Source organism: Acipenser ruthenus, unplaced genomic scaffold, assembly GCF_902713425.1.
Source record: "Acipenser ruthenus unplaced genomic scaffold, fAciRut3.2 maternal haplotype, whole genome shotgun sequence".
In the NCBI taxonomy this organism is placed as follows: Eukaryota; Metazoa; Chordata; class Actinopteri; order Acipenseriformes; family Acipenseridae; genus Acipenser; species Acipenser ruthenus.
In genome coordinates, this window is record NW_026707684.1 from 74693 (window position 1) to 90016 (window position 15324).

A 15324-nucleotide genomic window follows, 5' to 3' on the forward strand; every position below is an offset into this window, starting at 1 on the left:
ACTGGCCATCAATCAGAGAGAATTTATTTTTACTATTAATAAACTGACTGACTGTACTGGGGAAGCGCTGCTGGAGAGAGCAGACAGGATGTGTTACTTGGTAATGTACAGATACACAGGTACACAGGCCATCAATCACAGAGAATTTATTTTTATTATTAATAAACTGACTGACTGTACTGGGGAAGCGCTGCTGGAGAGAGCAGACAGGATGTGTTACTTGGTAATGTACAGATACACAGGGACACTGGCCATCAATCACAGAGAATTTATTTTTATTTAACAGCACATGAACAACAATATTCTTCTATCACAGATTTAACTACAGAAATCACAATACCCAATAGAGAACTAAACATTTATAATCATAGTTCTAAGACATTACAAAAGCATTCGTTCTGCATGATATAGTGCATGCTGGGTGTGTGCTGTTGCTGTTGGCACTGTCTGACACTGTTCCACTGGACCTCACGTTATTACATTTTCTTTACTGTTGCTGCTCCTGCCCCTGCTGCTGGCCCTACTCCTGCCCCTGCTCGTGGCCCTACTCCTGGCTCTGCTGCTGCCCCTACTCCTGGCCTCACTGCTGGCCCTACTCCTGCCCCTGCTGCTGGCCCTACTCCTGCCCCTGCTGCTGGCCCTACTCCGCGCTCTGCTGCTGGCCCTACTCCTGCCCCTGCTGCTGGCCCTACTCCTGCCCCTGCTGCTGGCCCTACTCCTGGCCTTACTGCTGGCCCTACTCCTGGCTCTGCTGCTGGCCCTACTCCTGCCCCTGCTGCTGGCCCTACTCCTGCCCCTGCTGCTGGCCCTACTCCTGCCCCTGCTGCTGGCCCTACTCCGCGCTCTGCTGCTGGCCCTACTCCTGGCCTTACTGCTGGCCCTACTCCGCGCTCTGCTGCTGGCCCTACTCCTGCCCCTGCTGCTGGCCCTACTCCTGCTCCTGCTGCTGGCCCTACTCCTGCCCCTGCTGCTGGCCCTACTCCTGCTCCTGCTGCTGGCCCTACTCCTGCCCCTGCTGCTGGCCCTACTCCTGCCCCTGCTGCTGGCCCTACTCCTGCCCCTGCTGCTGGCCCTACTCCTGCCCCTGCTGCTGGCCCTACTCCTGCCCCTGCTGCTGGCCCTACTCCTACTCCTGGCCCTACTCCTGCCCCTGCTGCTGGCCCTACTCCTGCCCCTGCTGCTGACCTTACTGCTGCCCCTGCCTCTACTGCTGACCCTGCTCCTGTTCTTGCCACTGTTGCTTCCCATGCTGCTTCCTCTGCTTTTGCCCCTACTGGGCCTCTTACTGCTGCTGTTACTGTTACTGCTCCTGCTGCCTCTGCTAGGCCCCATAGAATTGCTCCTGCTACTCCTATTACCTTTGTTACATAACACGTTTTCAATACTGTTATTATGTATTGTATTGTATTTGGGGATTTTTCTGCTTCTTCTCTTGCTCCTTGCTTGTAATGTGTCAATGCTGATGTGCATTCTCTCTGTTGTTTTTTGTCATTCTCTAACATTAATTCTCTCATTTTCATTTCTCTCTCTTCTTTGTCTTGGATTTCCTCTTCTATCTGCCTCATTTCCTCTTGAAGCTTGTGCTGGTTCTTTCCCTTCAGCTTCTCTATCTCCAGGTCTATTTGCTCTTTCTTCTCCTTCATGATCTCTATTATTCTTTTTTCTATTTTTTCATCTACTTGCTGTAACATCTCACTGGTGTAGTAGGTGTTGTTGTTTGCTGTCACCATGGCTTCTATTTTCTCTATGAGCTTTGTGACCTGAGTGCGATCGTTCTTTTCTTTGTTGTTGAAGGCATGATACCTGTTCCCACATTCCATTATCAGCTGCTCGAGATCATCTTCAGCATCTTTAACATATTGCTCAATCGTCTCCCCTTCCTCCAGATCGTCCACGCGGGTAAAAAGGACCATTATGTAGTTTGTAGCTTTCCCACCAAATCTCTCCTTGATTAGCTTCACTGTTCTCTTCTCTTCCTCTGTGAATCGGCCCACCTGTATCACCAGGAGGAAAGCGTGGGGTCCCGGGGCAGACTTGGTGATGCATTGCGCAGCATTAAATATAGCTTCCTTTTGAGACAGTTTCGTATCATACAAGCCCAGTGTGTCGACCACAGCAACACGTCTCCCAGCAACTTCTCCTGTTCTCTTAACACACCCCTTAGTCTCTGATCTGGAGCGGACCCTCGAATCAAACTCCTTGCTTCCCAGGATGGTGTTTCCTGAGGCACTCTTCCCAGTTCCACTTTTCCCAAACAGCACAATCCTGATTTCAGAGGAGCTGGGAGTTTGTGTTTGTACACCCTCTTTTGCTCCATCTTCATGTTCTGGTCCTGCAAAAAGAAAGGAAAAGGTTATTTTCAAATCCTAGAAATAAAAATGTTAACTTAGTAATTTAACAATTAGTACCAATGCTGATAAACTCAGGTCTCGATCATTTTTAATTTTGCAGGTCACTAAGATACTCACAGAAACTGTTAAAAAGCTTTTGTTACTTTGCTCCGTGGTACTGAAAATACATTAACTTAGTGTCTTTGCATGGCTTCAGCACATCACTGATAATGTTGTAACAGCAAACTGCATCATGTGTGCGTGAGATGTCATGTTAATGTTTGTTACAAGTCTTCTTGGTCAGGTCTTACTTGTAAAATAGATTTTTAATCTCAAGTGACTTTCTGGTAAAATAAATGTAAAATAAAATTGGGGTCATGTGACTTTTTGTTCTCTGGATTCTAAAGACCTACAGTAACGCTTCACAATATTGGCTTCATACTCGGTACACAACTGTATTCTGTGATTCTCTCTCAATTATTTTACAAAGCTTGCCACACTGTCCAAAGTGACTTCTGCTCCAGAGCAAAAAGTGAAGAACATATTAGTACAAACGGAGCAGAAAGTGTTTTGTCTTTATACAGCAGAGACTGCAAAATGCTCATGACCTCAAAGTGACAGAGGACAATGTCATGGGCACCAACATATTTAGCGTTCAGGCTAACATCAATCTATGTAGAGACTGCTGCTGCAGAGTCACTTCCAGTAGGACCATGGTATAATATTAGGACAGGGTGGAAGCCCTGTATATATAAATAGTGTTTTGTGTATTTTGTATTTAAGTGTGGCAGGGATAGGATTAATTCCAATGTGGAACGTGGCTGGGTCTCGATTTGAATAATTGATCATCAATCAAGTCCCAGCCACATGGTATAAAAGGGAAGATCCTTTGTTTGGGGGAGGTAGCAAGGAGAAAGCCATCAGTGAAAGCAGCTGCCCAGCCTGATAGTAAAGTTTGTGTTTTTGGTGCGTGACTTGATTTGTGTGGACCTTTTATTTTGGCCCCTGTGCCTTTTTTTTTTGTTTTTATTGCTAGTAAAAGTGTTCATTGCGCTTAAAACTGCAGCTTCTGTCTCTGGGTTTGCTTTCCTGCCACTGACCAGACTTGACCGCAACGCTAACCTGCTACATATGGTGGCAGGGTGGGATAACGCTCCCTAGCAACAGAGAGGAACTACAGAAAAAAAAGTTTTACAAATAAATCAATAATACAAATTATTATTATTATTATTTATTAGCAGACACCCTTATCCAGGGCGACTTACAATTATTACAATATATCACATTATTTTTTACATACAATTACCCATTTATACAGTTGGGTTTTTACTGGAGCAATCTAGGTAAAGTACCTTGCTCAAGGGTACAGCAGCAGTGTCCCCCCACCTGGGATTGAACCCACGACCCTCCGGTCAAGAGTCCAGAGCCCTAACCACTACTCCACACTGCTGTGTGGACCTTTTAAAATAAAACTCACCCAAGCAATGCTGTCGCAGTGCGATAGCCAAGAGCACAGCCTGCTACTCCCAGCTCTACTCATAACTATCTCCACAAACAAAGGATCATGTTCCCTTTTATACCAAGTGGCTGGGACATGATTGATGGTCAATTATTCAATCAAGACCCAGCCACATTCCATATTGGAATTAATCCTATCCCTGCCACACTTAAATACAAAATACACAAAACACTACCGTAGTCCTTCGAATTTAACACATCCTCGAATTTAAGACGTAGCCCAAATTTCCCACCCTCAATTTGAGGAAACAATAAAACAAAGATACAACCTCAATTACGCTGTTGTATCGTACAAAACCGACACAAAACAGAGTTGTTGTTGTAGATTAACCACAGAGCTTGTTTACTGTGCTGCACACTATAATACTTCAGATGGCGTCTCTGTCGTACACACACACACTCGCTCACTTACAGCATCACGCATCCCAGCAACAGCAAGCACGTCACAACTCTCCACAACATCAGGCAACGTCTAACCCAGCAGCCACAACAGCATTGACCGCATTGCAAACACAACAGTCGCAACCTGTGTTTCTCCCAATTTGTGAACTGTCGGAAAATACGGGGTCTCGTCCGCATTTCCGATCTGCCCAAGCTGGTACTGTTTGTTAGAAACGCTGAAATTGTAAAAGCTTCACTTTGAATTCCTCAGGAAGCTAATGACGCTTCTTTAAAAATGGCTGCCTGTATGTCATGGATGATTCGAGTTTGGGCAGTAACGGTTTGTCTTTTCTCGGTCACGTTGCTGCTTGTGTACTCGGGTAGTCCCGTCTTTTGTTTTTGATTTTAATACACACATCACTATGCCTTACTCAAATTTAAAACGCAGGATATTTTTGAGAAGCAAAAAATGGTTCAAGAAGTGCGTCTTAAATTCGAAGGATTATGGCATTTACATGTATAGGTCTTCCGTCCTGTCACACATATATATTAAGCTTATATTTTGCTTAATCATATTGCATGTTCCCTGCATTAAAATATTAAAACTCAGTTTTATACTTATTTAACCTCAAATAACAATAACATTAATATGTAAAAAAAAGTATAGAATATTTACAACACACGAGAGAGATTTGAATTAGCTGACTTATAAAATAACATGACTGACTGTACTGGGGAAGCGCTGCTGGAGAGAGCAGACAGGATGTGTTACTTGGTAATGTACAGATACACAGGGACACAGGCCATCAATCACAGAGAATTTATTTTTATTATTAATAACCTGACTGACTGTACTGGGGAAGCGCTGCTGGAGAGAGCAGACAGGATGTGTTACTTGGTAATGTACAGATACACAGGTACACAGGCCATCAATCACAGAGAATTTATTTTTATTATTAATAAACTGACTGACTGTACTGGGGAAGCGCTGCTGGAGAGAGCAGACAGGATGTGTTACTTGGTAATGTACAGATACACAGGTACACAGGCCATCAATCAGAGAGAATTTATTTTTATTATTAATAAACTGACTGACTGTACTGGGGAAGCGCTGCTGGAGAGAGCAGACAGGATGTGTTACTTGGTAATGTACAGATACACAGGTACACAGGCCATCAGTCAGGTTAATGTACAGTGTGACGTTGTCAATTTCAAAGCGGCTTGCTGTGCCTGTCTAGTGCAGTATTCACAAGTTTCCGTACACAAAAACAAGAACAAGGTTTGGCTCAGGAACAAAAGGAAAGTCCGGTTTTATTCAGAAAACATAAGAAACAAAACTGCTCACTACTTTACTACACAGTACACACCCTCTCGACTACACACTCTTATATAGGGTGTGGCCAGGGGTAACTGACAAACAATCATTCCATTACCACCTGGCCACATTCCACACTTTTTCAAAAAAACTATTAAAGCAGTTATCAGTTAAACATTTTAACAGGTGGGTGTGTAAAAGCCGCCATCTTGTCCCCAGGCTGTTCCTCCACATCTGAGCCCAAGATGGCTGCCAGCCACAAAACACACATTTTGCTTGTGCAGGGCCTCTGCCCTGTCACAACAGATACACAGGTACACAGGCCATCAGTCAGGGAGAATTCATTTTTATTTAACAGCACATGAACAACAATATTCTTCTATCACAGATTTAACTACAGAAATCACAATACCCAATAGAGAACTAAACATTTATAATCATAGTTCTAACAAAAGAATGGTACATTTATGTAACATTACAAAAGCATTTGTTCTGCATGATATAGTGCATGCTGGGTGTGTGCTGTTGGGACTGTCTGACACTGCTCCACTGGGCCTCACATTATAGAACAGTTTTTTACTGCTGCTGCTGCTCCTGCCCCTACTACTGCCCCTGCTGCTGCCCCTACTGGGCCTCCTACTGCAGTTCCTACTGCTGCTCCTGCTGCTCCTGCTGCTATTATGTCCCACTTTTCCACTAGTGTCATTATGTATTGCACTGTGGAGTTTTCTGCTTCTTCTCTTGCTCTTTGCTTGTAACGTGTCAATGCTGATGTGTATTCTCTCTTTTGTTTTTCTGTATTCTCTAACATTAATACTTTTTTTCTCAATTCTCTCTCTTCATCTTGGATTAACTCTTCTATCTTCCCCATTTTTTCTTGAAGCTCTCGCTGGTACTTTCCCTTCAGCTCTTCTCTCTTCCTGTCTATTTGCTCTTTCTTCTTCTTCATGATCTCTTCTTCTCTTTTTTGTATCGCTGCCTCTGCTTGCTGGTACATCTCACTGGTGTAGTAGGTGTTGTTGTTTGCTGTCACCATGGCCTCTATTTTCTCTATGAGCTTTGTGACCTGAGTGCGATCGTTCTTTTCTTTGTTGTTGAAGGCATGATACCTGTACCCACATTCCATCAGCAGCTGCTTGAGGTGATCTTCAGCATCTTTAACATATTGCTCAATTGTCTCCCCTTCCTCCAGATCATCCAAGCGGGTAAAAAGGATGATTATGTAGTTTGTAGCTTTCCCATCAAAAATCATCTTGATGATCTCCACTGTTTTCCTCTCTTCCTCTGTGAATCGGCCCAGCTGTATCACCAGGAGGAAAGCGTGGGGTCCCGGGGCAGACTGGGCGATGCATTTCGCAATCTCACTTTTAATTTCCTCTTCAGATATCTTCGTATCATACAAGCCTGGTGTGTCAACCACAGCAACACGTCTCCCAGCAACTTCTCCTGTTCTCTTAACACACTTCTTGGTTTTTGATTTGGAGCTGGCTTTCGCCTCAAACTCTTCTCTGCCCAGGATGGTGTTCCCTGTGGCACTCTTCCCAGCTCCAGTTTTCCCAAACAGCACAATCCTGATTTCAGAGGAGCTGGGAGTTTGTGTTTGTACACCCTCTATTGCTCCAGCCTTGTGCCATGGCCCTGTAAGAGAAAGAGAAAGTTTATTTCCTAGAACTTAAAATATCCTTGTAAATATACATTTGGAAATCCTGTAGCAAAGCTGAGGTTTAAACAGTGAATTACAACAAAATTCAATGACAAACATTTTAACTAGAAATTGTTTTTGAATGTTTTGCGATTCATTATAGATGCTATTTTGGTGTGTGGATTAAGAGTAGTGGGTGTGTGCTAATTATCCACGAATGGGACGTTCAGCATGCAGAGGTGTGAGGGGCTACTCAGTCACGTAGGCAGGAATGGAAAAAAGAAGTAAAAATATAAAGATGGGGAGGATCATATATAGTCTGAGGTCTTAAGTGGAACTTTGTCCTGGTATAGTTGTGTTAGTTCATTCTGAATGGGCTATAAGTTGTGCTGTTTCTTGTTGCTTGTTGGTCTTTCTTCAGTATAAAGCTGATATGCATGTGTGCAGTTTGAAATGGTGGTGGTGTTGATTGAAATGCTGGAGTGATGCTAGACTCTCAGTGCTGTTTGAAATGCTGGAGTGATGCTAGACTCTCAGTGCTGTTTGAAATGGTTGTGGTGTTGGTTGAAATGCTGGAGTGATGCTAGACTCTCAGTGCTGTTTGAAATGGTGGTGGTGTTGGTTGAAATGCTGGAGTGATGCTAGACTCTCAGTGCTGTTTGAAATGGTGGTGGTGTTGGTTGAAATGCTGGAGTGATGCTAGACTCTCAGTGCAGTTTGAAATGGTGGTGGTGTTGGTTGAAATGCTGGAGTGATGCTAGACTCTCAGTGCTGTTTGAAATGGTGGTGGTGTTGGTTGAAATGCTGGAGTGATGCTAGACTCTCAGTGCTGTTTGAAATGGTGGTGTTGATTGAAATGCTGGAGTGATGCTAGACTCTCAGTGCTGTTTGAAATGGTGGTGGTGTTGGTTGAAATGCTGGAGTGATGCTAGACTCTCAGTGCTGTTTGAAATGGTGGTGGTGTTGGTTGAAATGCTGGAGTGATGCTAGACTCTCAGAGCTGTTTGAAATGGTGGTGGTGTTGGTTGAAATGCTGGAGTGATGCTAGACTCTCAGTGCTGTTTGAAATGGTGGTGTTGTTGCTTGAAATGCTGGAGTGATGCTAGACTCAGTGCTGTTTGAAATGCTGGAGTGATGCTAAACTCTCAGTGCTGTTTGAAATGGTGGTGGTGTTGGCTGAAATGCAGAGAGACTGGAGAGGAGCTAGATTCTCAGTGCAGTTTGAAATGGTGGTTGTGTTGGTTGAAATGCATTGTTGCTAGACTCTCAGTACTGGCAATCATGCAATTCTTTACAATAAATAATGTAAACAGTGGTGGTTTGGCAGTTGAACTCACCTTTGTTAAATCCTGCGGCTGTGCTGTAGATGTATTGTACAGTACCTACTAGTTACCTTTGTCAGCCCTACACAGTTGTTTGTTATGAATGCTGAGCATGAAAGCTGATGCCTTTGACACACACATGACGAATTTAGATAAGCAAAAACTACTCAGAATAGTGATGATATGTCACAGTGACCAGGATGATAAAAAAAAAAAATCCATGTTCAATACAGATCAAGTCTGTCAATGTATTCAGTTTAAACGCCATTCTTTTTATACACAATGGACCCAGTTTTCACCATTTAGATCCAAGGGGAAAAAAATGTCTAAAACTTGGGATCAAGGGTGTCAAAAAGAAACCCCTTAAACACAAACAATACACAAGTCAGTCAAAAAACGACAGTTCCAAATCAAGCTGGTTTGTTTTGTGGTTTGTGAATTGCTATTAGACTATATTTTCCTGCCCACAGTTTTAAAACAGTGCAATTGTTTGTCTTATTACATTTTGTACTACTATTATGGCTTCCGGTAGACTTTTTTTTTGCCGATATCATTATGTAGTTACATTATTATTATCATTTATATCAATATAGCACCACATGAAAACAAGATGAAACACCGAAAAGGCAATCTCATCTCACAATTATAGTCAAACCAACTCAGGTGTGCAAAACAAACTTGTGAATTCTTCCCAGGTAATTACGAATCTTATAAAAGTATATCTTTTTTATATCTCTAATCTACCTTAGAAATACAAATGTAATATTGTTTATTATTATTATTATTATTATTATTATTGACCACAAAACCTTTTCCCACATGTCTGCAGTATCATCTACATGCTTTTTCGCAAACTCCATACATGCTTTACAGGCCAGGTTTGTGTAGGGACCGGCTTATTGTTGATGTGTGAACACTGACTCCCATCTCAGACACAGAACTTTGCAGATCTCTCAAGGTCATTGTTGGCTTCAGAGTGTCATTCTGAACTAGTTTCCTGCTTGCCCGGCTGTTCAGTTTGGGAGGGTGACCTGATCTGGGTAGTGTTTGGGTGGTATGATGCATCTTCCACTCCTTAATGATGGCCTTCACTGTGCTGAGAGGGATAATCAGCACCTTTGAAATATTCTTGTACCCTTCTCCTGCTCTGTGCCTCTCTACCTCTATCCCTGACTTGTTTCGAAAGCTCCTTGGTCTTCATAGTTGCTTTGTTGGATCACTAAGTTGAGTTGCAGTCAAAGTCTTTATATACCTAAGGGAAATTATCTACAAGTTAAACCACTTTGAGTACACACAGGCTGAAACCATTTCACTAATTTGGTGACCTTTCAAACAAATCATTTGCACCTGAGCTGATTTAGGGCTACAGTAGCAAAGGGGTTGAATACTTATGCAACTGAGATTAATCTGTTTATCTCTGTAAATCTTACTTATTTATATTCTATATGCATTAACTTTATCAATGTGGAGTAGTTTGTGTAGATTCTACATGTAAAGTCTAATTTGAAAGTGTCGTGGAGTACGCTCAGGTGCCAACAAAATGTGAAAACTTTGCAGAGGGATGAATACTTCTACAAACCACTGTACCTGTGATCCAGACACTTCAATGCCTGTGATCCACACACACTTCAATACCTGTGATCCACACACTTCAATACCTGTGATTCAATACCTGTGATCCACACACACTTCAATACCTGTGATTCACACACTTCAATACCTGTGATCCACACACTTCAATACCTGTGATCCACACACTTCAATACCTGTGATCCACACACTTCAATACCTGTGATTCACACACTTCAATACCTGTGATCCACACACTTCAATACCTGTGATCCACACACTTCAATACCTGTGATCCACACACTTCAATACCTGTGCTCCACACACTTCAATACCTGTGATCCACACACTTCAATACCTGTGATCCACACACTTCAATACCTGTGATCCACACACTTCAATACCTGTGATCCACACACTTCAATACCTGTGATCCACACACTTCAATACCTGTGATCCACACACTTCAATACCTGTGATCCACACACTTCAATACCTGTGCTCCACACACTTCAATACCTGTGATCCACACACTTCAATACCTGTGATCCACACACTTCAATACCTGTGATCCACACACTTCAATACCTGTGATCCACACACTTCAATACCTGTGCTCCACACACTTCAATACCTGCGATCCACACACTTCAATACCTGTGATCCACACACTTCAATACCTGTGATTCACACACTTCAATACCTGTGATCCACACACTTCAATACCTGTGATCCACACACTTCAATACCTGTGATCCACACACTTCAATACCTGTGATCCACACACTTCAATACCTGTGATCCACACACTTCAATACCTGTGATCCACACACTTCAATACCTGCGATCCACACACTTCAATACCTGTGATCCACACACTTCAATACCTGTGATTCACACACTTCAATACCTGTGATCCACACACTTCAATACCTGTGATCCACACACTTCAATACCTGTGATCCACACACTTCCCCACACCGTGGAATAGTCTGTTATGAAATAACGCCCTTGACATGAATTCTAATGAATAGTTTGAACCCTTCTCGCTCCTTGTTCTTTATGTAACAATAGGTAATGCAAAAGATCACAAAATAACTGGTATTTCTTGAGAGACGATGTATAGAGAATACTGCATGGGGTAGTGTGTGTGTGATATGAGAATTAAGCCAAGTGATTTACCCAAGCATCCCACCCCGAGGGTGGGCATTACATTCTCATTTATAACACACACTAACCCAGCAGTATAGTTTATTATCTCTGTTGAAGACAGCAGCTCTGTGAGGTAAGGTGAGAGCTCACGGTGGCTGGTCTGTTGCTGGTGTTAATGAGCGTGTGTTTATGGGAAATATCAACTGGATGATCCCATTGAAAAAATTGCTCACCAGTTATTATTATTATAAATACAAGCCTATTTACACCTGGAGTACCAGACGATGGCAGAAGCTGTAAAAGTGTAGCTTTGAAATCTTGTTTTTTGTGTTGTTTTATCCATAACTATTAAACACTCAATAGCCCAGAATTTAGAAATATAATATACATACATACATATATATATATATATATATATATATATATATATATATATATAATATAATATAATTTTGTAACACTGTTTTTGGTTTTTTAATGTTCTGAAATGTTTATTTCCTGTTACTGGTTGTCTTAATGTAGTGCTGTTTGCTCATTTTAAATCCTGCATGACCTATTTAAACAAAAAATTAAACTGTATCAAGCACTTTTGGACAGCACTTCAGAAAACTTTTTTTGCTGTCTAAACTTGACGGAAAATACATCTGTTGTTGTTGTTATTATTATTATTATTATTATTATTATTATTTTTATTATTTGCAGTATAACTTACCTATGTCATCAGTATGTAGTTCAGAATATTCATTCATGAGGGTTTTTCTATCTGTGATACATTCATTGCAAGAGATATGCCTCCTTAGTCTGTATATATACAATGTATATAAAAACAGTTTCTTACCACGCAGTAGTCTAGTTAAGAGTCCAATTCTTAGTAGAGCTTATTCATCAGTATGTAGTTCAGAATATTCATTCATAAGGGTTTTTCTATCTGTGATAGATTCATTGCAGGAGATGCTACTTTAGTGTGTATATACACAACGTATATATAAATAGATTCTTACCACGCAGTAGTCCAGTTAAGAGTCCTATTCTTCCTTCTCTTGAAGCCATTGTCTCTGCTGTACCCGTGCTGGTAATCTGAATAAACTCTGGTCTGTGTTCCTATATGTAGGATCTGAAGCCAGTGACACACCTACAGTACATTGTTACTTGGACATCATTGGTTGACTGTTGAAACACACAAGAAGTCACACTTCTTACAAGCACTGCAGGACTCTTGTGGTTCCAGTGATGCTGTCATTCAGAGGGTGTGTGCCGTTCACAATATATTGACCTTGCACCTCAAAACAGTCCCATGTCAACCCATGCAGCCTGCTTTCACACACTCGTCCTTCTCAACATATCACTGCAGTGCACAGGTCCTTACATTGGTTACCAGTGAGCTACCCAATTGATTTTAAAGTTGCTATAATAACTTATAAGGTCCTTCATGGATTAGGGTCATCCTCTCTCCAAGAACACTAACTCTGTATATTCCTACTCGCTCCTTGAGATCACAAAATGCAGAACTCTTAATTATTCCAAAAAGTCGTCTTAAATCAGCTGGAGCTTTTGCTGTCGTGCTCCTTGTTTGTGGAACTCTATTCCGGTTGACATCAGGCAGATTGAAACACTGGATTCTTTTAAGTCTAAATTAAAACGTACTTTTTTGAATGTGCTTTTCTATAATTGCATGTAACTGGAGTGTGTTGTATATTTGAGCTCTCTGGTTTTGTTTGCACAGCGCAGTGGGATGCCATGGTGTGAAGGGAGGTTGCTATATAAAAATACATGTGTATTGTATTGCATTAGGTGAAGGAAGGATGAATAAGAAGTTAAAACTGGAGCCCTTATAGGGATAAGCAATGCTGGAAAGAATAATCAGAGGGGTGCTGTTGGAGTATATCGGCCTTTAACTGTGCTTTATATTCAATGTTTCAATTGAACTGGCACTGTATAAAATAACAGCCGGTCAGGAATGTCACTGCCAGGTCCTTAGAAACCACAGCACAGCAAATGGCATCACAATCAGGTAAACTGGAACATTTATTATGTGTTTATTGTGCAACTGCAGGTTCCCCGAGGGTCTCCCCTGGTAAAGACATGGCTGCGTTTTGTGCAGGGGGAGTCATCGAAAAAGCATTGGACAGTATTGTAAAAAAAATCAATAGAATAAAATCTCAGTACAATTTTAATGCAAAACACCTTTATTAATTAATGAGAAAGGGCTTTCCCAATCATGGTTTTTGAAAGAGAAAAACAATTAATCTTCATTGAGGGGAGCTCTGAACCCCAGGACTGGGTGCAGCAGCAGCAGCAGGGCTAGTGTCAGTTTGTAACCCTGCTCAAACTCCTGGCTCCTGATCATTTCAATATGAATAATACTAGACTTCATTGAGGGGAGCTCTGAACCCCAGGACTGGGTGTAGCAGCAGCAGCAGCAGCAGCAGGGCTAATGTGAGTTTCTAACCCTGCTCAAACTCCTGGCTCCTGATTATTTCAATATTAACCCACAAAACAGTCTCAAGAGACCTGACATACACTCAGACTCCCCGAATCGAATACAGTAACTATCCACCTCCCTTCTCAGTGACCTCGATCTCTAAGTTTCGTGTTCTTTATAAACATGTGATTTCCAGTAAAGCTCACAGAAACACACCCAGCAGTGTAATGAGGTGCAGTTTGAGAGCAGCTGTACCTGATCTAGTGCATTCCACAGTGAGGATTTCAATAGGAGCTGCGGCTGGGTTACTCTCAGAAATGACCATTAGCTTTTTTTTTTTTTTTTTAATTTTAGTCGTTGCCAATTAGTTTTTATTATTTTCTCCCCAATTTGAAATGCCCAATATTTTTAGTCTCAGCTCACCGCTACCACCCCTGCGCTGACTCGGGAGGGGCGAAAATGAACACACGCTGTCCTCCGAAGCGTGTGCCGTCAGCCGCCCGCTTCTTTACACTCTGCAGATTCACCGTGCAGCCGCCTCAGAGCTACAGCGTCGGAGGACAACGCAGCTTTGGGCAGATTACAGGCAAGCCCGCAGGCGCCCGGCCAGACTAAAGGGGTCGCTGGTGCGCGGTGAGCCGAGGACACCCTGTCCGACCTAACCCTCCCTCCCCCCAGACGACGCTCGGCCAATTGAGCGCCGCCCCCTGGGAGCTCCCGTCCACGGTCGGCTGTGGAATAGCCTGGACTCGAACTCGCAACGTCCAGGCTATAGAGCGCATCCTGCACTCTAGCGAGTGCTTTTACTGGATGCGCCACTCGGGAGCCCCAACCTTTAGCTTTTTAATACCATCTTTCTCTGTCTCTCTCTCTCTCTATCCAATGGACATACTTCCCCTCAAGACGTATAATCTGTGCCCCTGTGTTAATATTATCGTTGCTGTAGGAGTATATATGGGGTTATAAGGTAGGGCAGGGAGTGTCAGCACCTGAACTCGCACCCTCTTGTCTTACCTGCCAAGATCTCGCATCGCCTTGAGGAGAGAAAAAACATCTTCAGTTTCAGTTTACAAGAGGATTGGAATTCATTCAAAACGTCAGTTATAATTAGTAACTAAACGTGAAAGGGTTTCGCAAGGACTCCATTTCACAGCAGGCGTCATTAATTTACTTTGTGCATTTTTAAATTCTTTTGAAGGTCAGCACACAAAGTGATTTATTTTGTTTACACCTGAGGCCATAACACACTGTATGTAGTCTTGCAGTGCTAAAAATACATCTTGTACTGTACGTAAATGTAATAAATAATTTGTACAAATGTATGTTGAGTACAGCGTACTGGAAACACCCATCGGACAAGCCCCGGCTTGAGGCGCTACCTTTATTTTACGCATTACTGCAATGTCTTTTTATTTTTATTAAAATATTATGTGACGTCACCCTTTGAACTTTTGATGGATCAGTTCTACGAATCTTCTAACTGAAAGTTGCTGGGTGGCTTTGAGGAGAAGATTTTAATATACTTTCTATTCAGGTCTATACACAGGCTTCACACAGAGCAGGTGTATCAGTTTAACAGCACTCAAAACAGTGACTCGTTTTTACCAATTCAACGCTTCTTGTTGTTTATCCCGTAGTTATAACCCTTTCTCAATCTTAACATCTAATGTTTA

At 42.3% G+C, this 15324-nt stretch overlaps 1 protein-coding gene across 2 annotated transcripts; it reads right to left on the reverse strand.

Annotated features, from left to right (window-relative positions):
• Positions 1–51: 51 nt before the first annotated feature.
• On the reverse strand, positions 52–12345 carry LOC131728040 (GTPase IMAP family member 7-like). Of its 2 annotated transcripts, none has more exons than XM_059019256.1 (2): positions 12231–12329; positions 52–2332 (listed from the first exon to the last, which is right to left on the reverse strand). In XM_059019256.1, exons 1-2 carry the CDS (start codon positions 12277–12279, stop codon positions 477–479), a joined length of 1905 nt encoding a protein of 634 aa, XP_058875239.1. In that variant the 5' UTR covers positions 12280–12329; the 3' UTR covers positions 52–476. The 2 variants fall into 2 exon arrangements, with proteins under 2 accessions (XP_058875239.1, XP_058875240.1); XM_059019257.1 differs by lacking the exon at positions 52–2332 and adding an exon at positions 5516–7182 and having other exon boundaries at positions 12231–12345.
• Between the last annotated feature and the right edge of the window lie 2979 nt (positions 12346–15324).

Coding starts and splice junctions, on each gene's coding strand:
- LOC131728040 (XM_059019256.1), bottom strand. CDS start 12,279: ATGGCTTCAAGAGAAGGAAGAATAGGACTCTTAACTGGACTACTGCGT. Junction 2,333..12,230: donor CTTAACTGGACTACTGCGTG/GTAAGAATCTAT, acceptor TTCTTTTTGCAG/GACCAGAACATGAAGATGGA.